Here is a 27,479-nt window from a genome sequence, read left to right as displayed (position 1 = left end):
CCAGAGTCAAGAGGAATTTACTGATCTCTGAGTCTCCCCTATGTCCCAAGAAACTCCTTTAAATCAATTAAAATTTTAAAAAAGGCATCATAAACACATACCTCAAAGTCCTTTCCATTTCCTTTCTCTTCATCCTTTTTTTAATTGTTATTGCTGACTGAAGGGTGGGGCTGGCATTATTTAAATTCTTTGGATTTATATGACTCTATAAGTTGGCTCCAACCAATTTTTTTCAGCTTAATAGTCTATAACTGAAATCCAGGTTTCAAATCTGGAAATAACAGGATTTGTCATAAATTCTTGCTTTTGTAATGCAATTCTTTTTGTCTGGAGTCACTCTAGTGTGAAAAATGGACATCCTTCATATCTACCTTTTCTCCTCTGTCCTGCCAGTTCCTCTGTGGAGAATGTGTCTGTAAAAGCACTGAGCTCCACAGTTGCCATGTCCCCACTCACTGTCAGTCTCTCCCACGGATGTGAGATTCCCATGGGCAGGCAGCAAGCCTGACCTATCTCTCAGGCCAAGTACACATTAAGCTCTAGGTCTGTAAGAAACAAGGCCTCTTTGGGAAATAAGTATGTAGAATACAATTCTCAAGTGAAAAGAATGAATGTGTATGTGTTCTTTAGGAAACGTTGAAATAACCTTGTTCATCTCATGGGTTAAATTGGCTTTGAAGGGTAGCCTTGGAATCCTTTACTCCTGAGTAACTTTGTTGCTAGGGGAATGGACATTCCAAATTCCAAGCAATATACATACAAATGACGTCTGGAACCCACCATGCCACCTCATGCCAGGTGGCCCAGCAGCAGGCACTGAGGCGGGCAGGCAGCCACAGACTGGTGAGGGTTGCGCCTCTTCCAGAGGTGAATGAATGGAAACAAAAACACCAAGTCTTGAGGCACAAGTCAAGCCATCCAGGGAGACCAGCCCCAGCCAGCTAGTGAACAATCTCATGCCCTCTGCCCACCTGGCCCTCCTGGGCCCATGCCATGCTGCTCACTGTGTACTGTGTGCGGAGGGACCTCTCCGAGGTAACCTTCTCCCTCCAGGTCAGCCCTGATTTTGAGCTCCACAACTTCCGAGTGCTCTGTGAGCTTGAGTCCGGCATCCCAGCAGAAGAGATCCAGATCATCTACATGGAGCAGCTCCTCACGGACAATCACTGCTCCTTGGGCTCCTATGGCCTTAAAGATGGCGATGTAGTTGTTTTACTGCAGAAGGAGAACGTGGGACCTCGACCTTCTGGACGGGTATCAAGCCTGCCTCACATAGACTTCACCGGGATAGCCATGCCTGGGACATCCAGCTCCCGGCACCACCAGCACCACCACCATCAGCACCATCAGCACCAGCATCAACATTCAAAATCAACCCAGCAGTCCCATGGTTTGGCCTCTGGAGAGAAGATGATATCGGCTCCGGGTCTGAACAGCCCCGCCTTGATCCGAAGCATGCTGCTGGCCAATCCCCATGATCTGTCCCTGCTAAAGGAACGTAATCCTCCCTTGGCTGAAGCACTGCTCAGTGGAAGCCTAGAGACTTTTTCTCAGGTGTTAATGGAGCAGCAAAGGGAGAGGGCCCTGCAAGAACAAGAGCGGCTTCGTCTTTTTTGTGCTGACCCATTTGATCTGGAAGCTCAGGCCAAGATCGAGGAAGAAATCCGGCAGCAGAACATTGAGGAGAACATGAATATAGCCATGGAGGAGGCTCCAGAGAGTTTCGGGCAAGTGGCCATGCTCTACATTAACTGCAAAGTGAATGGGCATCCTTTAAAGGCTTTTGTTGACTCGGGTGCCCAGATGACCATCATGAGCCAAGCTTGTGCTGAGAGATGTAACATAATACGGCTGGTGGACCAACGCTGGGCTGGAATCGCTAAAGGAGTGGGCACACAGAGAATTATCGGCCGAGTTCATCTAGCTCAGATTCAAATCGAAGGTGATTTCTTACAGTGCTCCTTCGCTATCCTGGAGGAGCAGCCCATGGACATGCTTCTCGGGCTTGATATGCTCAGAAGACATCAATGCTCCATCGACTTGAAGAAAAATGTCCTTGTGATCGGAACCACTGGCACACAGACCTGCTTTCTTCCTGAGGGAGAACTGCCCCCATGTGCTAAGCTAGTAAGTGGTGCCGGGCAAGAAGACCCTTCAGACAAGGAAGCCGCAAATACTATGAAGCATTCAGTCAAGTATTCAGGACAAAAAAATCATTGAAATGGGTTATAAACTTGTCATCAATTTGAGGGGGTTTTCAGATCCCCATAACTTATAAGAAGTGAACTCACCGGTAATATAATCATTGGCAAAAAAAAAAAAAAAAAAAAAAAAAAGACTGTAACAGGTAAACCTGGACTGGGGACTGAGTTCTCAGATCTGTCACAATGTAAATCATGGTGCACAGTGGCTTGCTCTTGACCCATCTTCAATTTCCCTCCAAAGATTATTGAGCTTCATTTGGGAAGGCTCTGAGGCTCCAACTAATTTCCAGATAATTCATGAAAGGAACACCATTCTTCCTCTAGACACACTGTCCTAATGGATTTTAAGGTGGCTTGTCTAAGCCACTGACAGTTACACGTGTTTGGGACATCCCAAGGGCCAGTTTACTCATTTTTTCACACCTTCCTTTCCCCTGCACTCCACTGGAGTCAGGATTGCCTCTCAGAGCTATTTTTACCCTATTTGAGGAAGCAGATTTTCTCCTAGAATGTCCTAAAATAATTTCTCCTTCCACATTCATAGAAAGCCTGATTGTAAAATCAACGCAATTAAGTAGACTTTTCTGAAGTTAAAATGTTCCTTGGAAGTTTGGTGGTTGTGTTGAGGGGTAGTGGGAGGTAAGGGTAGCCAGAGGTTCAGGTTCCCCAATTTTAATTTCAATTAGATCATCTCTTTTTTTTTTTTTCTCTTTTGGTTAAAAGAATATCACTGTTGAATTGAGATTTAAAATCTGAATTTTGAAGGCCTCCTTCAGCCCTCTGATTCATTCCTACAAAGTAATTCTCTAAAGCTGCCAATGGCAGGAAATGGGAGATCCGAGACTCAGTTACAAGCCAGGGCTAAAACACAGGGCAGAAATATTACAGTTGCCTGAGGCCATCAGACTCAGAAAATAATTTCAGGGCAGTAATGCATTAAAATAGTGGATTCAAAGTCGAGAAATATATGTTTTGGGTCTAGCTCTATATTACTTAGGAAAATCAGTTCACATACTTTATAACTTAGCTTCTCATCTAATTGTTTCTGGGGGGACAGCCACTTTAATGTATTAAGACTACCTTATGATCTAGGATATCCTTGGAGTTACTCTGTTTCGCAATAAAGTCTAAAGCCACTCAAAAGTATTTCTACAGGCTACAGAATGAAAAAAAAATCCACTATAATTTCTTGTTTCTAAGTTTGAGCTGAATTCTATAATTGCCTAACTTCCAATAAATTGGTCTTCATTCTTCCTTCTGCCAAGAACACATTTAAAATTCCTCTGGCATGAGAATCCTTTTAATATATGAAATCGATGTCATTTTAAATATTCTCTTTTGTAGGCATCCATCAGATCTTTATGCCTCAAAGGACAAATCTGGAACCACCAAAAAATTCTGTCATGTTCCATTAGGCATATTCCAGCTTCTAAAATATTAGTAGAATAAATGAATGGGTCAATTTAAAACACTTATTGAATTTAAAAGCAATGATCTCAAGGAAAAAAATCAATAAATAGTGAATTAATTAAACAATAACCATATTGATTATTTTTTAACATCATTGTATTACACATCATTTTAAAAATTAGTTTCATGGATTTCAAGTCTTGACTCAAACCTGTATATACTTGAATAGACCTCAATCAAATTTTAAACTCATTAGTTTTAGTAAAAGGCAACATTATTTTCAGGTCTACTATGTAAATCAGGTTCTATGCAAGGTATTCTGTATATGTGCCTGCCGTTAGTCCTCAAACTAGACCTTCAAAAAAGTTATCCATTAACCCCATTGTACAGATGGGAAATTCTAGGCTCAGAATTATTACAAAAGATCCAAATATGCAAAGTTTGACTCTTTTAAAACTTTTTTTTGATGATGATCTATAATTTAATTGTGACCCAGTTTTACACCATACACACACACAGATACACACATACCTGTCTCTGAAACAAAAACAGTCTTGAAGTATCATAAAATGCTTTATATTTTCTTAGTCTCTTTCTTTGAAAAATAACACCGTATTATTTAAAACAAGTCTCACTACTTAATAGTAGTCTACCAATGTTTCCTTATCTATAACTTGAAAAACAGTGACAGAGCTACCAGACTGCCTTTAGATTGAAGTCTTTCACCAAATTCTTTCACCATGTAACCTTCTTTACCTGACATATTTTAACTCTAGATACAGGTACAAAATAACAAAATTTCACTTTACAAAAACTACCAAAATACTACCAGTAAAAACCAGAGTAACAATAATTGGAATATATTAAGTATTTATTAAACCCCATGAATCAAGCACTAAGCCAGGTTTTTTTTTTAAGATTTATTTATTTATGCATACAAGAGGTGGGGTACAGGCCAGAGATGTGGGGGGTGAGAGGATTCATCAGAGACACGGTGGGGAACAGATTGACCGAAGTACACTGCTGAGGGGAGCAGTGGGCGAGTCAGGAGAGGTCTGCTGTGCCATGTGGGTTGCTCCCTGGCTGGCCAGGGATCAAACTCATGCTTGCAGAGGCTGCGGATTGCTTAATAGTGTGGTGCTTAACCCCTTGCTCCACCAGAGAAGCCCAAAGCCAGGTTTTTATAAATGTAAAACTAAGAAGTTAATAGAACTAGACATCAAGGTGCTTACAGTCTAGTAGGCATATGAGACAATCTTATTATCAACTACAAAAGGGTGGACATGGAATTAGTAATATATTGGTGCAAATGAGGAGTAAATTTTAATTGGGGTTGGGGTTATTTTATTTTTAAAAAAAATGATTACTTTTTTCTTTTTATTTTAAGATGTATTTATTTATACAAGAACTGGGGTACAGGTCAGAGGTGCGGGAGGGTGAGAAAATTCACCAGAGACAGAGCGGGGAGCAGAACAGGCAGACGGACCAAAGACATTACCGAAGGGATCAGCGGGTGAGGCGGGAGAGGTCTGCTGTGCCATCTGGGTTTCTCCCTGGCAGGCCGGGAATCGAACCCACACCGTGGAGGCTATAGACAGCTTCACGGTGCGGCACTCAACCTGCTGCACCACTGGGAAGGCCCAGGTTATTTTTAAAATAATAAACAAACCAGTAAAATGCACTTCCAATATTTAAAAAATGATTATTACATGGGCCTCCCCTGGTGGCACAGTGGTTGTGCGCTGGGTTGCGAGGCTGCCCGCAGCCTCTGCAGCACCAGTTCGATCCCCGGCCACTGGTGAGGGTCCCAAAAAATAAACAAACAAACAAACAAACAAACAAATAAATAAATAAATGAAAAATGACTATTACAGATGCTGGAAAAACAAGAAAACTTAAATCTCTGAAAGTTCAGGTTGCTAATATACATTTCTACTATGAATTGCTACCTGGATGTTAATCAACAAATGCTCATTTTTTTCTCTTCCAATTAGAAATTATGATAGACTATATGGTGAACTAGACATAACCTAAAAAATCAAGCTATGTAAAAAATCATTTAAGAGCTTGGTTTCACCAAATGTCCATTTATTAACACACATCCATATTACCTAAAAGAAAATCAGTATGTTGGGCCGCCCTGGTGGCAGAGAGGTTGGGCGCTGGGCTGTGAAGCTGCCCACAGCCTCTGCAGCACTGGTTCAATCCCCAGCTGCCGGGTGAGGGTCCCACATGGCAGGGCAGACCTCTCCTGCAGCACTGGCTGCTCCCCTCAGCAGTGTATTTCGTCAGTCTGCCTGTTCAGTTCCCCGCTCTGGCTTCGGTGAATTCTCATACCCTCCTGCGCTTCTGACTGTACCCAGTGCTTGTATAAATAAATAAATAAATCTTTAAAAAAAATCAGTATGTTGATAAGGGTGCATTTCAAGTCCACAGTGATGCATCTTCTGCAGTTAAACTCAAAGACTGATGTCTGAGATTAGTAGACCATATAATCTTAACTTCTTAATAGACCAGGTTATTAATTTTCTCTAGTTTCTAAGGGAAAACTCAGACCTCTAACAGAAAAAGACACATGGATATCTACATGTATGAATTCATCTTTACTGCAAGTACTAAAATGTTGCCTTTCTAAGACAACACTGCACTTCTCTTGAAAGAGTGACCATTTGCTGACACCCAACATTCTGTACAAACTGAGTAAATGACTAGAGAGTGATCTGGGATCATAACAGGAAGCTCTCGAAGATACTGATCAATGTGAACATGCATACATTCATAGTTTGTTTGGTTTTTTTTTGTTAACAGCAGTCTTGAAAACCAAGAAGAAAAGAAGTAGAGGAGGAACGATGAAAAGAAAAAAAATCCTAGAAATTTGGATTGAGTCTTGGTTAATTTTTACAAATTAAAATCTCATTTTAAGAGTTGGGTTATATGATAGGTGAGGACTGGGAAGAGGCACGGAAATATAAATTAAGTTGTAGCCTTTAAAAAATTTAAAAGACCAGGGCCTCCCCGGTGGCGCAGCGGTTGAGCACTGGGTTGCGAAGCTGCCCGCAGCCTCTGTGGCGCCGGTTCGATCCCCGGCTGCTCCCCGGCCACTGGAGGAGGGTCCCACATGGCGCGCAGACCTCTCCTGCCGCCCGCTGCTCCCCTCAGCAGTGTACTTTGGTCCTTCTGCCTGCTCTGCTCCCCGCTCTGGCTCTGGTGAATTCTCTCACCCTCCCGCGCTTCTGACTGTACCCAGTGCATGTATAAACAAACAAAAAAAAAAAAAAACAAAAACAAACAAACAAATAAATAAATAAAGCATGCCTCTATAAAAAAAAAAAAAAAATTAAAAGACCAGTTAGCAAAACTAGAAAAATTTTCAAAGTAAAAGATTCAAAAATAATATTTAATTTACTGCCAAATCATGAAACATAGAATGTAAGCTCATGGGCATGAACTCTTGCTCCTCATTTTGAGATGCTGACTACCACATGCAGGATTTTTGGACAGCAGTTGTTTTTATTTTTATTTTTTTTTATTTCAAGGTCACACTTTAAAGCTTTTTAACATGTTCACAGAGTTGTGTAACCATCACCATAATAAATTTTAGAATATTTTCACACAAAATAAATTTCTTTTCTATTAGTAGTTACTCCATATTCTTCCCTCCCCACAGCCCTAGAAAACCAATCTACGTTATGTCTCTGTAGATTTGCCTATTTTAGACATTTCATGTAAGTAAAATCATAGAATATGTGGCCTTATGTAACACCTTGGTGGTGGGTGTGGTGTGGTAAAATGCATCTGAGGAGGTGTGATTCCAGGCCTCTGAATCACAGTGTTGTAAACCAATATAAAACAATAAAGAACTGCTGAGTCAAAAAAAAAAAAAAAAACATGCTAAGTGGATAGCATTTTATTGAGCACCTGCTGTGTGGCTGGCACTGTTTAGGTTTTGGATTTCCTCAATGCAACAACAGTTCCCTGGTGTTCAAGTAGCTCTTTGAACTGAAGTCAATCTGTTATCCCAAAGAGGAGTCATTCAGACACCCTTTGAGGTGACCCAGCTATAGAACCAGAATTAGCATACAATAGAGCCTCAGGCCCCACATGAAGGTGAGTGTGTGGTCTTTTAAAGCTTTGACTCAGAGTGGCGCTGTGTTCCACCTGCTTCCTAGTATGGGCATGATCTAGGAGAAGGGCCAGGCAACTGGAAACAAATACTTCTCACAGAGCAAATGGAAACAGCCTGGGGCTTACATAATGGATGAACTACCAGTAATACAGGCAAAATAAATGAGCTCCGAGAAATGAGTCAGATTGATGCAACATTTGTCACATAATAAACTCTAGGGAAAAAAGAAGTAGGATTGTTCTGGACAATGAGATACCAACCAGATGGCAATATATAAATACTTAAGCACTTACAGAAACTAGAATGGGATGCCAAATCACTAACAAAAATCACCAAGTTCTGAGATTTTTCTGGGGTGAGCATAATCCTGTCTGTAATGAAGATATACTTTAGTCCTCAGGATTTTAAGTGAGGCATATAGTACCTGTTTAATAGATATTAGATATCATGAATGAACAGACAAAGTCACCCATTATTAATAAGCTGATAAAAGTATACTTTTAATTTAATTAGTTTTCATATAAAATAAGTAAAGTGGAATTAAATCATACCTAGGTAGTAAGATTATCTTTGTAAAATGAGGATAAACCTGTCCTGGGTTAACAACATAATTGGTATTTACATGTGTTGATTTAAAAGTATATGATACAAGAAATAAAAATGAAAAAATAAAAAGGTGCTTTTAATTTGGTAAGGTTGCCAACTGTTGCACTCTAAGAGCAAGTTAAGTGACATTTAACTAAGCAATGGCTATGTGATCCTAGTTTGTCTGGGACAGTTCTGGTTTTAAAACTGATTGTCCAGTCGGGCCTCCCCTGGTGGCACAGCAGTTGAGCGTGGGGCTGCGAAGCTGCCCGCAGTCTCTGCAGCGCCGGTTCGATCCCCGGCCCCTGGCGAGGGGCCCATATGGCGCGCAGACCTTTCCTGCTGCACCTGCTGCTCTCCTCAGCAGTGTGTTGTGTTTCATCAGTCTGCCTGTACTGTTCCCTGCTCTGGCTCTGGTGAATTCTCTCACCCTCCCATGCTTCTGACTGTACCCAGCGCTTGTATAAACAAATAAGTAAATAAGTAAATAAGTAAATCCTAAAAAAATAAAAAAAAAAATAAAAAAAACTGATTGTCCAGGGTCCTGGCAACTCCATAAATTGCAGGCAAAGCTGAATAGTTGGTCACCCTAAAAGTGCTGGAGGTGGATTTTTTAATTAAAAGCACATGGACATACTTTGGGCACCTTCTAAACAGGATGCAAATTTAATAGGGCTGACTGATCAAAGATCTATTTTATCATTATATGATCAAATGTTGAAAGTAGAATGCCTAATAATATTACTTAAACTCCTTCATTAAAGATTTCTGCACTGGAAAATTACTTATTTAAGATATAAAGCTACATTTCAGAAGAAATACTAAAATAATTTGATGGGAAAACACTATGCTTTTTATCAAGAAAAAATCCACAATATAACTGAAGTGGATGAAAGAGTGTTAATTTTAAAGACTCTGGAAGTGGTATATAGTTACACAACTGAAAAAATGAACTGAGTGCAGACTGATGTCAGAAAATAGGAGGCATGTGGTATTCAAAATAAATATTTAAATTATCTATGAACTTGGATTATCTGTTAGCTAAAAAAGCACCAACAAAACAAAATAAAACCATTTCCACACTTAGGGTAAGATAGTGATTGACTGAATGTAAGCCTCAAAGTAAATCCTAGCTATTGACTTTTTAAGGGAATCTCTGAACAAAGAACCAGAAACCAGAAAGAATCACAAATAAATAATGCTATTACTCTGACATTTAAGTTGGCATCAAGCTATGGAAGGCCCAGGTGCAAGCAACAGAATGTGAGGAAGCACTGCAAAATGGGAGAGGTATAAAGACAAGCATATTGTCCATGAAGAACTAAGCTTGTAGACTGCAGGTAACATCTAGAAGCAACTCTGCTGAGAATCAGGGCAGGGAGATGAAGAAACCCCATGATTCTTCAGCAGAAGCTGCAAAGGGTTGGGGCTGGGAGGTAAGGAGAAACAGATCTGAACAGATTGAAATGTTGCCATGGAAACAGGGGCCTGCGATGGTTCTAAGGGACAGCAGGTCAGCCACCACCATCCAGTGTGCCAAATAATGTGACAGACACACAAAATGACAAAGTGAGCCCTTTATCTCTGTCTCTGGAAGGAGAATGAAACCTGTGTCCTACGTAGTTTCACAAAATCAAGGAAGGTTGCAGAGATGGGTTGAAGGCAGCAATTTAACATGAGAAGCACACAGGCAACTTCTGTCACCAGCCCAACCAGTTTTTCAATTTATTGCTTAAAAACTTTGCTCCTAGCCTTCCTCATCAAGAACTTAGTATCAGAGGCCTCCCCTGGTGGCACAGCAGTTGAGCGCTGGGCTGCGAAGCTGCGGCGCAGCCTCTGCACACCAGTTCGATGCCCGGTTCGATCTCCGGCCTCCAGCAAGTGTCCCACATGGCGCACAGACCTCTCCTGCTGCCCGCTGCTCCCCTCAGCAGTGTACTTCGGTCCTTCTGCCTGCTCTGCTCCCCGCTCTGTCTCTGGTGAATTCTCTCACCCTCCCGTACTTCTGAGTGTACACAGTGCTTGTATAAATAAATAAATCTTTAAAAAAATTTAGTATTAAATGATATTAAGAAAACATTTCCACACATATATGTATATATGTATATATATATACATATATGTGTGTGTGTGTATATATATATATATACACACACACATATATGTATATATGTATATATATATACATATATGTGTGTGTGTGTGTGTATATATATATATATATATATATATATACTGGAGCCAGCTCCACTAGTTCAATCTATCAGAAATAATTATATGAAGTTAAAGCAACAGATGGGCAGTTTGAGTAAAACAGAAACAAAGATACTGTCTGTTTAAACACTGCCAATTGCCATCACTTGGTCCCCAAAGTGGTAACTGACAGAAAACAATCTCATTGATATTCCATAAGCCCTAGGAGTTTATTCTCCCATATGGTGAGGTCTCCACTGTCAAAGCCTCATTCTATAATGACTCTTAAGTGTCTGGTCTGAAAGTATCTTCATTAGTGCAAGAAACTAAAGCAGTACTTGCTCTTTTTCTCTAAGTGTTTAATAACTAAGAAATTCATTTTAGTTTTATTGAAGATGCTAGAAGCGTTCCATGCTACCCAACGATTCTCAGTGACTAAGTTTTAAAGCCATTTTTTAAGTCATTTAGCAAAAAAAAAAAAAATCCCAAAGAACAGTAAAAATATACTTTTAAATATGTTATCCTTCTGAAAAATATTTTAGACATATTTCAGATTGCAGATAAATTGCTACAGGGGCACAGCAGCACTAAAACTTTCCACAGATTGAGAAGGTCTAAATAACTTGGCAGCCGACTGAATGGAAGAGTTAATGACCTCTTGGAATTCTGGAGACTGGGTTAGTGATTCACCATCCTTTTGGTGAGACGCCATGAAGAACAGGTGAAAATGATCGGTTGGATTAAGTATATCCTATTCATTTAGGATTAAGCAAAATGATTCTAGTACATGGCCAGTTTAAATCTGCTATATGTTTGATATTGACAAGGAAACACTCATTTATTCTGTCTATCCAGATACAAATGAATAATCTAGTGCACAATTTTGAGAGGACTACAGAGATTTCTGAAATTCATATGATTAGTGAAAACCTGAGTATTTCTTTTGGAAAAGCATATTCCAACTATTCTTGGCTATTTTTCATATACCCTAAAAAGCACAGACATTTTCTTTATACCCTAAAAAGCAAAGACATTCAAAAGCTCTATTTCTTGGAGATTTTAATTTGAGGATGCCAACAAGCTGACCACAGGAATATGGTCCCTAGGAAAAAAATAAAAATACAACTCTAAAAATATATTAAGGGACAAATGCCTAAAAATGTTTAAAATTTTATAGAAATAAAACATTAGAACTACAATTTTACTTGTCATTCAGTGATTTTTGCTATTTTCTTCCTCAATTGAACAAACACAGTTCTTTTAATTTATTATTGTTCTGTCTCCTAGTTTGCCTCAACCATTTTACATCTTCTTGTTCTCTTTATGATGTCCAGATAAGTGAAAAGGTATAACACAAACCAACCAAATGGGAAGGTTATCAAAACCCTACTGATAGCTTGGCAGATGTGAACACTTTATTTTACAACTGTTCTAAGTCACTTTAATCCATGAAAGACTAATTTTTGTTCCTGATTCAGGCCCATTCTCAAAGTTATCTTGTTTTTAGGACATACAAATTTAAGAGTAAATCCAATTAGTGGAAAATTATTCACTTGTTCATTCGAGGAGTCATGAGTCAACAAGGCAGCAGGCACTGCTACAACTGCAGGAGAAAAGTTATGGTACACACAAAAAATACAGTAGTTGCCTTCTGACGTTATTTTTCCAATGGAAGTTTCAAACAATGATTAAAATAACAACACTAGGGCCTCCCTGGTGGCACAGGCGGTTGAACGCCTCACTGTGAAGCTGTCTGCAGCATCTGCAGTGTGGGTTAGATCCCGGACCACAGGCAAGAATCCCACATGATGGGGTAGACCTCTCCTGTCTCACCAGCTGCTTCCCTCAGCAGTGTATTTCATCAGTCTGCCTGTTCTGTTTCCCACTGTGTCTCTGGTGAATCCTCTCACCCTCCCACACATCTGGCCCGTACCCCGGTTCTTGTATAAATAAATAAATAAAAAATATAACAACACGACAATCTATTACTTACATACATAGTACTTACTAGGTGAGTCATTTATTCTAAGCATGTCATACATTTTAACACATTTTATCTTGATAACAATATATAAGCATTAAAAAATACACCAATTTAAAAGGTAGGACACAGGAGAACAGAAAGATTAATAGACCAATGTCATACAGCTAGTAAGTGACTACACTTTGGGATCCAGAGTTTAAGTGTTTAATTGTTCCATCATATACCTCTCAATAACAGCACAAAACTACACATACAATGTCAAGCAGAGACACATCCTATGAATAAGAATAAAGCACCATATGAGAGGTCTTCGGAGGAGGCATTATATATTTGAGGATACACCTGGGTGCTGAGAGAGTGGAAGTCTTGAAAAGACTTGGACAGAAAGCACTTCAGAAGAAGAACCAATTGAGGCAAAGACCCTAAGGCAGAAACACTGGAGAGTCAGGAAAGAGGTTGAAAGTCAGTGGAGTGAGGGAATATTCTAGAAGGAGCTGGATATGTATGGCCTTGCAGTTCTATATAAAGGGTTTGGATTTCATCCTACGTTTTGTGGAAAACCATTTTAGGGATTTAATGAAGGGAGAGACATTTTATTTTCTTTTTTTTTTTTAAACTTTTCTCTGGTTGTGTTGTTAAAAACAGAAGGCTGAGGTTTGGGTCCTTGAGACATCATTGTCTAGAGCTAAGCAGAGGAAGGACCATGAAGGATTCCACAAAAGTCACTGATGAGGCAGGAGGTACAAAAAACATGTCTAGGTAGCCAGGTGGAGAAAACATTTCCTAATCTACAGTGTATAAAATGTCTGAGGTTGGGAAGAGGGCTGGGCTGGTCCTGGTGGTTGGGGTGACTCTGTGGGTGTGCCAGGAGGGAAAGCTTGGTGTGAGAACTGGGCAGCGCCAAGTAGTAATACTTCTCTCATTCAGGAAAATGGAGAACCCCATATAGGAAGCAGGGGCCTGAGAGCATTTCTTTTGTGTACATCAAGAAAACTGAGAAGGTGGTAGACCTGCTCTATGTAGAGGCCCCCAGAAAAGTGTGGGGCACTTTGAGTAGTCCCAGCGGCTACTAGCTTCTAGAATTAGGTCTGGGTGTGATCTGTGTCTCTCAGAGATTGTCCCTCAAGACAAATGACTGTTTACACCAGTGTCCCCACCTCTGGTGAGAAATGGGGGACAGTGACCACACCAGCCATCCTCTCACCTAAGGTTCTACTGGCAACTTCAGATGCTGATGTTGGGGAAGCCTGCTGATGTTGGAATAAACTGCACACCCAATGACCCCCTCCCCGCCACCATCATTCCTTACCCTCGTCCCCCAGGCACTCTTTAGACTTAAATCAGGCTTTCAGTCTGGTAAAGTGAACAGCGGCATTTGCCCTGGTTATTTATTTTCTTAGGCCTTAGAGATACCAACTAGTGGGAGAGTCTACAGATTCCAGCAGGAAAAAAAAGAGCAGGAATAAATGAAAACTCAGCCCTTCTTTCTTGCATAACCATGGGTGCTAATACTCAGAAAAAATCACACAGAAGACCTGTAAGCAAGAGCACCTGAAAGTAGAAGAAAAAGTTTGGAACTAAGTTATTACCTGGCATTAGATAGCATCTTACTACCAAAAAAACAAGAAAAATTAATTTTAATTGTGTTGACCATGAGGCCTCCAACATGAACTGAGAATTAGTTGACAAGGACAGGCAATTAATAAAGGCAACTTATCAAATTCTACTCAAGTGGGGTGCTGTCTGCATAGCTGGCAGTAACTTCTCTAGCTGACACCTTCATTAATGATGTGTAAGGGGAAAACTGGCACATCAGTGCATTTTCACAAATGATTCTGCCACGGGAGCTCTTGCAAGGCAACTTCCAACATCACAGTGGTGACTTAAGTAGAAATGAATATACAACTTCCTGGAAAGATCTTAAATGCAAGGCAGACAATTATTCAGTGAGATAACAGATGAAGAAATTCTACCAGGCAAATGTAAATAGTAGTATAGTGATTTCTGAAAAAAATTAAAAAGTCAGTGATGATAAAGTTCTCAAAGAGTTTTATTACTGACATTTATTGAATAAAAATGCCTGCCAGATAATATAAACACTATTGCTTAATCTATAGAAGGTGATCAAATATAGCAAAAATATACCAAATAACCAAAAGTATAATGTGTTTTTGTTTGACTTAATATTTTTTAATTTGTTACTATTTTTTCTAGGTACAATTCACACAGCAAAATCAGAAAAGTGAACAATTTTGTGGCAATTAATACTGTCACAATGTAGCACAGCCACCACCTCTGTCTAGTTCCAAAACAATCTTGTCTCTCCAAAAAAGAAACTCTAAACACTCTTTAATAATTAATCCAGTTTCCCTTTCCTTCCTGCCCTGGCCACTCACCAACGTGTGTGTGTTCTCTAGGGATTTAGGTACCCTGGATATTTCATCTAAATAGAATCATATAATATGCAATCGTTTATATCTGGCTTCATATACTTAGGATCATGTTTCCAAGGCTAATCCACCTTGACACATGAACGAGAACTTCATTCCTGTGACTGCAGCCAATGTGCTTTTGAATTACAAGGCTAATTTCAAAGTAAGGCATGGACCAGTCTCTCAGTTCTGAGCAACAAAACCCAGACCCCAGCAGAAATCCAGCAAATGCCAAGCTTTCCTATGAGCACAACTCTTAGAAAAGAGCAAACAAGAATTTATTTTTATGAGTTTTACTTTCCAAAATCATTCATGAGATTCAAGAGTGACCATTAACAGACCCCTTCTTTTTTTTTTTTTTTTTTTTTTTTTTTTATAGAGGCATGTTTTATTTATTTATTTGTTTGGTTGTTTGTTTTGTTTATACAAGCACTGGGTACAGTCAGAAGCGCGGGAGGGTGAGAGAATTCACCAGAGCCAGAGCGGGGAGCAGAGCAGGCAGAAGGACCAAAGTACACTGCTGAGGGGAGCAGCGGGCGGCAGGAGAGGTCTGCGCGCCATGTGGGACCCTCCTCCGGTGGCCGGGGAGCAGCCGGGGATCAAACCGGCGCCACAGAGGCCGCGGGCAGCTTCGCAACCCAACGCCTAACCGCTGTGCCACCGGGGAGGCCCAACAGACCCCTTCTTTACTTCTTAAGTGATGACTAGACCTTTACTAATGAGGCAGTAAATTTCATTAATTATTGGTGAGCTGAAAGCTTCAGAATTCTCTAGCTGGGATGTACAAGGACTCCCAAATGTGTGTTGAGTGATTTACAGCAGGAATCAAGAGACTGGGACTTCCCTGGTATTGCCTGTTGGTTCTTTTCTGTCCCACTAGGGTAAAGGCGATATGGGAGACATCAGCAGAAGATGCTCTCTCTTTTCTGGTGATAATCACATTTCTTTTTTTTTTTTTTAGATTTATTTATTCATGCATACAAGAACCAGTGTACAGGCCAGATGTACAGGAAGGTGAGAGGATTGACCAGAGACAGAGTGGGGAATAAAACAGGCAGACTGACTGAAATACACTGCTGATGGGAGCAGCGGGCAAGTCAGGAGAGGTCTGCTGTGCCATGTGTTATCTCCGGCCGGCCCGGATCCAACTCATGTTGCAGTGGCTGCAGAGCACTTCACAGTGTTGTGCTCAACTGCCTGCGCCACCAGGGGAGGACGACAATCACATTAATTCTCAGAGACACCATGAACCAGCATCTAAACTGGTTTTCCTGTCCCACACTGGGGCTGGTGGAAGGGGTAGTTTTTGTATGAAATATATTCAGCGGGCTATTGAAATAAAACAGAGATCCCCCTTCTTCATTTTTATATCTATATCCCTATCCTGAGGGATATTTGTTCCAGAATTTCTATACTTTTATTCACTGTCTGATGCAGTGAAGTAATTTATGAGATAGAATATTGGTGATAACTGTAATTTTCCTGCTATGATTTTAACTCATACTTTTCCTATTATTTGGTTTATACACTTGTGATTGTGATTTAACTGAGCAAATACCTTTTTAAATTATGAAACTTGTAGTGGTGACTTCTTAGGAACTTAAGTCCACTGAACAGAAGTGGGATAGCAATTTAACTTGATTTTCTAACCATGTCTTTGAGAGAAAAAAATAGGCCCTTTTTATATTGCAAAAGTTTCCAGAAAGAATACTAAGAAGCTGAGAGCCCATTTACAATGTACAAATTTTCCTCCAGGGGAACATTATTTTGTTCTCTCTTGTATTTTATATATATTTTTATTATTTTTTTAAGAGGCATGTATTATTTATTTGTTTGTTTGTTTGTTTGTTTGTACAAGCACTGGGTACAGTCAGAAGCGCGGGAGGGTGAGAGAACTCACCAGAGCAAGAGCGGGGATCAGAGCAGGCAGAAGGACCGAAATACACTACTGAGGGGAGCAGCGGGCGGCAGGAGAGGTCTGCGCGCCATGTGGGACCCTCCTCCGGAGGCTGGGGAGCAGCTGGGGATCGAACCGGCACCACAGAGGCCGCGGGCAGCTTCGCAATCCAGCGCTCAACCGCTGCACCACTGGGGAGGCTCTCTCTCTTGTATTTTAGACAGCTAAAAGCACTCTGCTAAATAACTGAAATTTAACTCTTTGCTTTTGTCTACCTTAAAACTGTATTATTTTTCACTGAGTGAAAATTGGTTTATAACACCGTATATGATTTGTTGGTATAGATTCACACCTTTTTAGAACTCTGAATTGCTTGTATTTTCATAAATGTACATTTTAAAAACTAGTCCTTTTATTTGCTCACTTAATTTAAATGAGGTGGCAATTAATTCCCACAAAAATTGAGAGTTGTCCAAAGAGCTTCTAGAACACAATCAGATTACTACAAAAAATGTTCCTGATCAGCATACTATTCCTAGGAAAGTTGCTAAATATCTATAATAGCTATAAACTGAAGACAAATTATTGATACCCTTTAATATAATTGCAGTCATCTATAAAACCAAATTGCATTTACATAAAAAAGCAAATTTTCAGGGCCAAATCAGTTATTTGGAACATGGTTTATAATAGAAGATGCAGAACAGAATGGCGAATATTCAACAGAGGAGGATTTTATAAACACTGGCATCATCTAATGAAATTGAATCAGATATGATGCAGGGAAACAAAACAACACATGCTTGGTGTAAAATGAGATGTATCTCTAAAATTGGATGGAATAATGCCCCAAACTCCCAAGGCTTCCAAATGGCAGGGCAGGCTTAGTTATGATGGTACTTTGCCATATAAGACATAAAAGAGATTTACAGTGTAGTGAGAGGCAGAACAGAGACATTTATGAAGGCAGAAGATTCATGAATGATAAAAGAAGCAAAAGAGAGACCAACAAAAGAAGAGACCTGGTGCTTTTCACAAGACCCTCTTGCTGGAAGCCCTCATGCCTGCCATTCTGGAAGACCACATTGAGAGAGACAGGGGTCTCCAGAGAGCTCAGTTCCCAGTATTGCAACAGCAAACACTGGAACACAGAGAGCACATGTTTACTTCATAACTGCATTTTGACCACTGGGACATGATTACTGGAAAGGAGGAAACCATCACGGTTCTGGAAGATACAGCTCTGGTAAAATGACAGCTGCATATTTGTATAGTATCCTTCATCATAGTAGCCTTCATAACTGCCTATTCAATGTTGTCATCAACACAAACACTGATGACTTACCAGAGACGGAGCTTCCACTTCTTAATTCTGCCCAATGTTGATCAAAGAGCAATGAAATAATCTATTTGCCCCATTAAACGTGTGATCATTTAAAAGAAACAGGGCAACCATAGCAGGAAAATAGTCAAACACATAGATGAGAAATGGGTACGATACATGAACGAGTGCTCAATCACATTAGTAAGAGAATAAACACAAAGGCAAGGAGGTCTCCCTTGTACCATCAGACTGGCAAAAGCTTTGGATAAGGTTATTAGAATAGAAAGGGAGAAATCAAGGTTAAAATGCAGAAGAGTAAACAGGAGAGGAGAGAGCAAAGACAGCAACCAGAGAGAATGGTTTCAAATTGTTTCAGGGGAAGAGAAATAGTGCAGTAGTGAGAGGAGAATGGAAGGGGGAAGGAAGTGTTTGTTCTTAGATGGGAGATATATAAGCAAGTCGAAATGCAAAAGGATGCCACTAGTGAAGTTAGAGATAGAGGAGATGAAGGTGACAACAGGATGCGATTCCTGAGACAAGATGACTTTGAAGCTCAGGTGGAGGGATATGTCTTAGGCTCAAATGGAGCAAATACCTCAACTTCCTTAACTCAATGAACTAAACAACACAATGCAAATAGTATGTGGCTCATAAATGTCCATAGATGTTAATTTCACGTTTTTGATGCAAACAGTATCTGGGACTACCAGTGGCTTTTACACAAATGTCATATATGTTCAGAAATAAATTCTCTGGTAGGGGAAAGGCTGTGCTACTCCATTGGAAAACATCAATTCATTTCAAAGAATTTATTTATAATGAATTAAAATAATTAAAATAATACATAATTATACATATAGATTATATATGCACATATGTAAATACATATACATAATAGATGTAAGTGTGTATATATAAAATATTGATACATATATACACAGTTTGGCAAACAGACTCAGCAACAAGTAATTATTGGAAAGAACGTAGATTTCATAGTCACACAGATGTGTGAATTCTGGTTCTGTCACTTTCTAACTCATTCATTGCTGTATATTTGACATTTACTATAGGGATGCCTTAATAAATACTTGTTGAAAGAATAAAGGCAAAGTTTCTTGAATGCTGGTTCCCTTCTTTTAAATGGAAGTAGTACTACTTCTAACTCACATGTGTTACAGGAATAAAAAAAAAAAAACATGAAAGTGATAATACAGAGTATAGTACTTAATTGGAGCTATGCTGCAATTATTGATCTTTAGAAGTTAGGGGAAATAATTATTTGAAGAATTAGAGGAAAGGCTCTTATTCTTAAATTTTGAAAGGCATCATTATGTTGATGTGGTTGACTTATGGAAATCTTTTCAGAAATTTTATGAAAGTGACAAAAAAGATGATGTTATTCCCCTTATTGTGTCCTTTGGTGATGTCAACTACAGTTATTCAAGGTGCTGTAGGAAATACTACCGAGCATGACCATCATAGAACATTGACATAGAAATGTAATTTCTCCACTCTGCCCTCTTCATTTGGATGTTTCTTTCACAGGAGAGTAAAAAAGCCAAAGGCAAAAACAAAATCATGAAGAATAACCTCTATTTTTCATTTAACTTTTTCTTTTTTGCCTTTTTCTTTTTTGCCTTTAAAAATAGAATACCTAATAAAAAGTAGAAATCAATAAGCAGAGGGAAAATATTCATCCCTTATCAAAGTTAAAAGATTAATCTATATTGTATAAAATTGTTAAAATCCTCTTACCCCCAAACTGATTGCTGGTTTTATTTATATAAAACCTATCAAACAAAAAGATTTTGAAAATGAAGAAATGGAAAAAAGGGACAGAGTAATCCATATACATGTCAGATTATCTACGAACGTAAATCCATCATATGTCCCAGTTGTGTCTTTTTTGTATTATTTTCCTGTGTTGTTGATGACAGAATAATGAATAGGAAGCAATGTCTTTATTGGCAAGGTTAATTTTTGTCTGTAGCTTGTAGTGAGTTGAATAGTATCCCCAGAAAAGACAGGTTCAAGTCCCAACCCCCCATTATCTGTGATCTTATTTGAAAGCACAGCTGGCAGATGTAATTAAGTTAAGGATATAGGGATTATACCAGCCTGGATTAGGGTGGGCCCTGGACCAATGACTAGTGCCCTTCTAAGAGAAGGAGAGGAGTATTGGGACACAGAGACTCAGAGGGGAAGACACAGAAAGAAAGGAAGAGATTGGAGTAATAAAGGGACAAATTAAGGAGCCAAGGATTTGGGGGAGCCACCAGAACCTGGAAGTGAGACATGGAATGAACTCTCCCTCCGAGTCTGTGAAATGAGAAAATACTGCCAACACCTTGGTTTCAGATTTCTGGCCTCCAGAACCATGAAAGAATATATATATATATATATATATATATTTTTTTTTTTTTTAAAGATTTATTTATTTATTTATACAAACGCTGGATACAGTCAGAGGCACGAGAGGGTAGGAGAATTCACCAGAGCTAGAGCGGAGAGTAGAACAGGCAGAGTGACGAAGTACACTGCTGAGGGGAGCAGCAGGTGGCAGGAGAGGTCTGCACGCCATGTGGGACCCTCGCCCAGCAGCCGGGAATGGAACTGGTGCTGCAGAGACTGCGGGCAGCTTCGCAACCCAGTGCTCAACCGCTGCACCACCGGGGAGACCCTATATATACATATAATATATATATATATATATATATATACACACACATATATATATTAAAGATTTATTTATTTATTTTATTTATACAAGCACTGGGTACAGTCAGAAGTGTGGGAGGGTGAGAAAATTCATCAGAGCCAGAACAGGCAGACTAATGATGTACATTGCTGAGGGGAGCAGTGGGTGTGGCAGGGGATTGAACCAGTGCTACAGAGGCTGCGGGCAGCTTTGCAGCCCAGCGCTCAACTGCTGCGCCACCGGGGAGGCCCTATTTTTTTTTTTTTTTAAGTCATCAAGTTTGCTGTGTTTGTTAGATAATCCCTAGGAAACTAACACAGTTTCAAGGGCAGGTAAAAGGGCAGGTACGAGAAGAAACTGATTTTGTTGAGCACAAAATCAGAAGAAACTGATTTTGTTGATTTTGCACCAAAAGCCATATTAAGTACTTTGCATTTAATCTCAAAAAACCCTCAGGAGAAAGAATCACTCCATTTTTACAGAGGAAGAATTTAAGATTCAGATAAAGGACTTTCTCAAATATTATCACTGCTCTTAGATTCCAGCAGAACACTATTTCTGAACAATTATAGATTAAAGTGGAAAATATTTTCGAGTGGAAAATATTTTTGAGAGGTATAACTATTATACCTCTTAGTGGATAAACTCTTCCTCTACAGTATGAGAGCTGCTTCTAGGAAAATTTATCAAAAACTTGCACTGAAACAATCATTTCTTTTCATATTTATATTCTAATATAATATGAAGAGCACCTATGTTTTTTAAGCAATAACAATAAACACTTAGAAATGGAAATTTTTCAGTATTGTCAAAACACAAAATTTCTTTGTTAACTCATTATTTATTGCGAATTGTAATAATTCACATTTACATAACTTGTGGTTTTAAATTCTGTACAAGTGCATTAGATCATTTTGATCTTCAGGAAGGTGGACAGACATCTGGGTATTATTAGTACAATTTTAGTGATGGGAACCATAAGCTTCTATAGGCTAAGTGACTTATCATGGTAAAGTTACTTATGAGTCATTGTTGGAATTAACATTCAGAAGACCTCAGATGAATGAATGAATGAATGTTCTGTATTTTATACTCTGCAACCAAGGGTCATTGTTATTCTGGACAAACTTTTACTATACCTTATACCTTATTTGTCTATAGATAAAAGTTGATTACAAGCGAGACTGTTTGAAAATGTCCTAAATGGTTGGTTATAAGAAGTTTTCCATTTTTAATTCCACATACACTTTTTTTTCACTAACATAGTTCATTTTACATTTTCTTCTGACCCAGAAATTTATTATCTCATATCTACTATTTAGCAGTATTTATTAAGACACAGTTGAATTTATATATTGAAAACAAAAATATTACTTAAGGATAAATCTAAAAATAATGTGAAAGATTTGTGTAGAAAAATACACAATGTTGATTAAAAAAATGACATGTAATGGATTAAAAGACCCAATATTAGGGCCTCCCCTGATGGCGCAGCGTTTAAGCGCTGGGTTGCGAAGCTGCCTGCAGCCTCTGCAGCGCCAGTGTACTTCGGTCCTTCTGCCTGCTCTGTACCCTGCTCTGGCTCTGGTGAATTCTCTCACCTTCCCACTCTTCTGACTGTACCCAGTGCATGTATAAACGAAACAAATAAACAAATAAATAAATAAATAAAACATGCCTCTATTAAAAAAAAAAAACTTAAAAAAAAAAGATGTCAATCCCTTATAATCAATCCCTTATAATTTGATTTATAAACTCTAAGTAATGCCAATCAAATCCCAGCTGAATTTTGGTGTGGGGGTAAAAAAAATAGAAATCTGATTCCATAATTTATATATAAAACAAAGGGATTGCTATAGCTAAAAGAATTTTGAAAAAGGCAAAGTTCGATGTCTCACAGTACCTGCTTTCAAATATATCAAAGTAATCCAATGTAGATTACTTTATGTTTTCATAAAACATACTAAAACAGTACTAAAACAGTAAGACAAGTATACTCTTACTGTATAGAGCTCAATATAAAGCCTGTACAACTATGAGAAGAAATTATAGAAAATTTTCATGAGAAAGATTATACAAAGATTCCTTAGATAGAACACAAGTAGCTGAGTCATAAAAGAAAAAAAAAATGACAAATTGGACCTCATCAAAATTACAAACTTTTTAAAACAAATTTTAAAAATCTTTAAATTTTTTAAAAGATACAGGCCATGGGAATCTCCCTGGTGGCTGGGCATCAAACCCACGCTGCAGAGGCTGGGTTCACAGCGCTGCGTTCAACTTGCTGCACCACCATGGAGGCCCAAGATTACAAGCTTTTCAAGGTACACTTTGAGTAACCAAAAAAATAAACATAGTAGGAGAGGTTACTTACATAATATATATAACCAAATATAAGAAAAGCAACCCATACAAGAGAGGCAAAAGATTTAAAGAAATAGTTCACTAAAGGAGATTAATTAGTGGCACATACAGCACATGAAAAGATGCTTATCATTAGAACTAGGAAAAGGCAAATTAAAACCACAGTGATTGTTAAGGCACATGTACTAGGCAACTGGCACATGAAATGTCCTACATCATTCACCATTAGAGAAAGGCAAATGAAAACCACCATGAGATTTCATTTCATACCAGTAAAAATGACATTTGTCAAAAAGTCAAGAAATAATAAGTGCTGGTGAAAATATGCAAAAAAAGGAACCCACATGCATTATTGGTGGGAAGAGAAATTAATGGGGTCACTGTTGAAAAGCATATGGAGGTTTACCTAACTAATAAAAAAATAAAACTACCATATGATCCAGTGACTCTATAACAGGATAATCCCCAAGGAAGGGGAGGTTCCAGGTTCCCTGCTCCACTATAAGGAAGGGTGTAGCTGGGTTGAGAGGAGAAGCTAGAGAAGACAGAGAGAAGGAAGGTGATCAAGAAGACTTGGAGGAGGTAGAAGGAGCAGAGACATGTAAAGTAAAAACTGCACTTGCTTGGACTTGTACCAGGTACTTAGGCAACATGGAAGGACACACTTGAAAGAGACAGAGACATGGGTGATAGAGCCAGGGGGAGGCTGACAATGGCAGACTTTATCTTAATTTTGATTTTGCTTTTTTCCTTCCGGACTTGCCTGGCCCCTTCTGCCCCATTCCTATGGGTCGCAACCAGAAGATGCCTTAGACTTCTAGGCCTTAGCAGTCCTGCTTTGGGCCAACCCTGTTTGTCTGGGCATTTACACACAAAGGGATGGTAATTTTGAATGTTTAATTGGAAATTATTTTATCTATATATTTTCTGTTCTCTCTTTTTTTTAATCACACACTGATTGTATTAAAGTTATTTTCTTTTTTTAATTTTATTTTTATATTCCCCATACAATTGCAACCCCCTCATTTCGACCCCAACCCCTCCCCCCCCCATAGTGTGTCTCTGGTTCATAGTTGTTTGTTGATTTTGATTTTTTTCTTTCTTATAGCTATTCTTTTTCCTGGTCCCTTATTTAAGTTTTCTAGATTCCTGCTATGAGTATTAATGTAATTTTCTATTGATGGTCTTACCCGCTAAGAGTATGTTTGTATAAGGCGGATAGCAGAACCTATTTAGAGCAGGCAGGATTGAGGGTCCTGGAGTATTCCTCCTTCTGCCCTGTAACAATTCCACTTCTGAGTATCTACCCAAAGAATAGAAAAGCACTGTTTTGAAAAGATATGTGCACCCTAATGTTAACTGCAGCACTATTCACAAAAGCCAAGATATGGAAAAACAACAAATTTCCCATGATGGATGAATGAATAACAATGTGGTATATTCTACACAATAGAATGCTATCTGAGCATAAAAAAAAAAAAAGATGAAATATTGCTACTTGCAGCAACACTGGTGGACCATGAGAGGATGATGATAAGTGAAATACATCAGAAGGACAAAAACAAATATCATATATTTTTACTCATTTGTGAACTATAAAATTAAAAAAGAAGTAAATAAATAAGCAAAACACAAATCCTTAGACTGTAAAAACAGAATGGTGATTACCAAAGGGAAAGAAGGAATAAAGAGAAAATGGGTAGAGGTGATTACTTTTGGTGGATGGTGACTGAACATTTGGTGGTGGGCATGGTGAGATATGTACAGCTGCAGAGCTGAGAAAATATACACTTAAAACCTATACAAGTATTGCAAACTAATGTCACCTCAATCAGTCAATCACAAGTATTAAAAAAATGCCATCTACTAGAATGGCTAAAATTATATAATAATAGCATCAAAAACTTATAATACTAACTTGTGTTAATAATTCTGGCAAAGATGTGACACATCTAGAACTCTCTTATGTTGTTGGTAGGAATGCACTAGAAAGCAACTACTTGGGGGAAATGGGTTGGAAGTTTCATATAAAGTGAAACATACCATATTTGTAGGTATCTATACCAAAGAAATGACATCACAGACTGGCACACAAATAGTCATAGTTCATAGCATGATAACCCAAACCTGGAAATATCTAAAGATCCATGGGCATTTGAATAAACAAATGATGGTGTCTTATACAAAGGAAACTCATTCAACAATAAAATTAATGAACTAGGATATACCCAACAACATTAAAGAAATCTCACTTATGCTAAGTGAGAGAATCCAGACACACAAGGCTACATTAATGTATAACTCCACATTTTTGATATTCATGAAGACAAAACTATACAGTGATGGCCATAGTGGGGGTTGTCTATAAAGAAACATCAGAGAACATTTTCAGATGACAAAAATGTTCCAGATCTTGACTAAAAAGTTTTGTAACTTTTTACATTTGTCAAAGATCCTGGTGGAATTTGCACCTCTGTAGGGAGCAAAATTCTGCCATGCCAAATGTCTTTGGCAAAAGGTTGATTTCATGAGGGTGGGGGGACTCTGAAGGTTGGGTGGAGTTTGCTTATTTTTTTTTAAGATTTATTTTTAGTTATTTATGCATACAAGAACTGGGTTGTAGGATAGAGGTGCAGGGGGTGAGAGGATTCACTAGACACAAAGTGGGAAGCAGAAGAGGCAGATCTACTGAAATACACTGCTGAGGGGAGCAGCGGGCAAGACAGGAATGGTCTGCTGTGCCATGTGCATTAGCTCCCTGGCTGGGGATTGAATTTTGCCACAGTGGCTAGAGATAGCTTGATAGTGGTGAGACTTAACCCCTTGCACCACCAAGGAAGCCCTGGAGATTGCTTTTGAAAAAGATAATTACTTGTAAGCTTCTGAGAAGCTTACTGGGAAGACCTAATTTCTTTATCTCTTTTCAATGGAGAGGGCAGAACTTAATCTGCATAGTTTGTCTACTGCTTCTCCCCCAAGTAGCCTCCCTTCACTGATACTCCCTTTCTCCACTCTCCCCTCCCCACCACCACACACACACACACAAAATCCCAGTCTTAGTTAAGTTGTTTAAGATGGTGTTTAAAGTCACTGGGGTGGGTGAGTTAGTCATGTTGGGTTTTAACCATGTATAAAGGAGGTATACATATTATTACCAAACTTCTTTTTAATTTTTGCTCTTATCGGTCTGCCTGATATTTGTGTGATTATTTGCCAGCCTAGAAGAACCTAGAGAGATACAGGATGATTTCTTTTGTGTCCCAACACTGTAAAATTATATATTTTACTATGTATAAATTGTATCTCAATAAATTGTCCTAAAATATTTCAAAAGCAAAATGGTGAGTTTGGAGTTGTAAAGTTTCAGTGTAGCTATAAAATAGCATTTGCCCTTCTGAAGTTTAATTATCGCAGGTGTGTTCTTTAAAAAGTCTGACATACCCCAGCAAACATAAGACCTAAACATTCCTGAACAGATACAATCTATGTATATGTTTTTTGCTGAAACATAAAAACCCTTGAAGAATAATTGTCAGCTTTATCCACATGATTCTTAAACATCTTTATACCTTTATTACCCATTGTATTGATCACTGAGCACAAAGTATCTTTTTAAAAGTGAAATGCCCTCTTTTAGGTGACAGTAACTCAAAGTTTGGACTCTGGCTATTACAGTATTGTTATTTAAGGTCAGTTAACTTGAAACTAGTTCTCTAACTTAATGAGTTTTTCCAGTTTACACTGTCAAAATTTCTACTTTATAACCATTTCCCTTATGCTGTTTTTTTTTTTTTCCTGAAACTTAGTCTGTCTAAGGAACTACATCTAATCCATCAAGACTGATAAACAGCCTTCCTCTGAATACTCTGCTCCCTATCAGATTGATTCACCAATTTCTTTCCTGTGCTTTAAGGCATATAATTCTTTTCCAGAGTAACACTTCTCTGATACTTATTTGTCTTCTCTATTGAAAACAGGAATTCTAGTTTATACATCTTTATTTGTTCAACCCTTTACCAAAGTGCCTAAAACCTAGGAAGTACTAAACACAAGTATACTCTCAAAAAAAAAAAAATCACAGAGAATATTACTCCCTGTATAGGAGATTTAGCCCCTGTGATAGACAGTTCTATACAGGAGAGAATCCAAGGAGAAACTTCAGGTGAAAAGGCATTTGAAGGACAACAGACTAAATCTTAATTTGATTTTACTAGCTTGCCATTGGTTTCTTTTTCATAAATGAATTATCTCATCCCCAAAGA

The 27,479-nt window shown here is 38.6% G+C and overlaps 2 protein-coding genes across 4 annotated transcripts in view; one reads left to right on the top strand and one right to left on the bottom strand.

The window, feature by feature from the left end:
* PDGFD (platelet derived growth factor D) overlaps positions 1-27,479 on the bottom strand; it is a 248,377-nt gene that overhangs the window by 122,132 nt on the left and 98,766 nt on the right. Inside the window, exon 1 of one of the 3 annotated variants that reach the window (XM_054693243.1) lies at positions 102-695. The exons of the other annotated variants lie outside the window; for them this stretch is intronic. The gene's annotated coding sequence lies outside the window, so the exon portion shown is untranslated. Of the gene's footprint in view, positions 1-101; positions 696-27,479 lie in introns of those variants that run through there. 3 annotated transcript variants of the gene reach the window in all.
* On the top strand, positions 771-3,749 carry DDI1 (DNA damage inducible 1 homolog 1). Its single transcript, XM_037505710.2, has one exon. The coding sequence runs from the start codon at positions 994-996 to the stop codon at positions 2,218-2,220; it is 1,227 nt and encodes a 408-aa protein (XP_037361607.1). The 5' UTR covers positions 771-993; the 3' UTR covers positions 2,221-3,749.

This window comes from Talpa occidentalis, unplaced genomic scaffold, assembly GCF_014898055.3.
Source record: "Talpa occidentalis isolate TD23 unplaced genomic scaffold, MPIMG_talOcc4v2.1 talOcc4.12, whole genome shotgun sequence".
NCBI lineage: Eukaryota > Metazoa > Chordata > Mammalia > Eulipotyphla > Talpidae > Talpa > Talpa occidentalis.
The sequence above is the reverse complement of the archived record's forward strand: the minus strand, read 5'-3'. Positions and strand labels throughout refer to the sequence as shown.

What these genes read in the sequence shown, in the direction of transcription:
- DDI1 (XM_037505710.2), top strand. Translation starts at nt 994, where the DNA reads ATGCTGCTCACTGTGTACTGTGTGCGGAGGGACCTCTCCGAGGTAACC.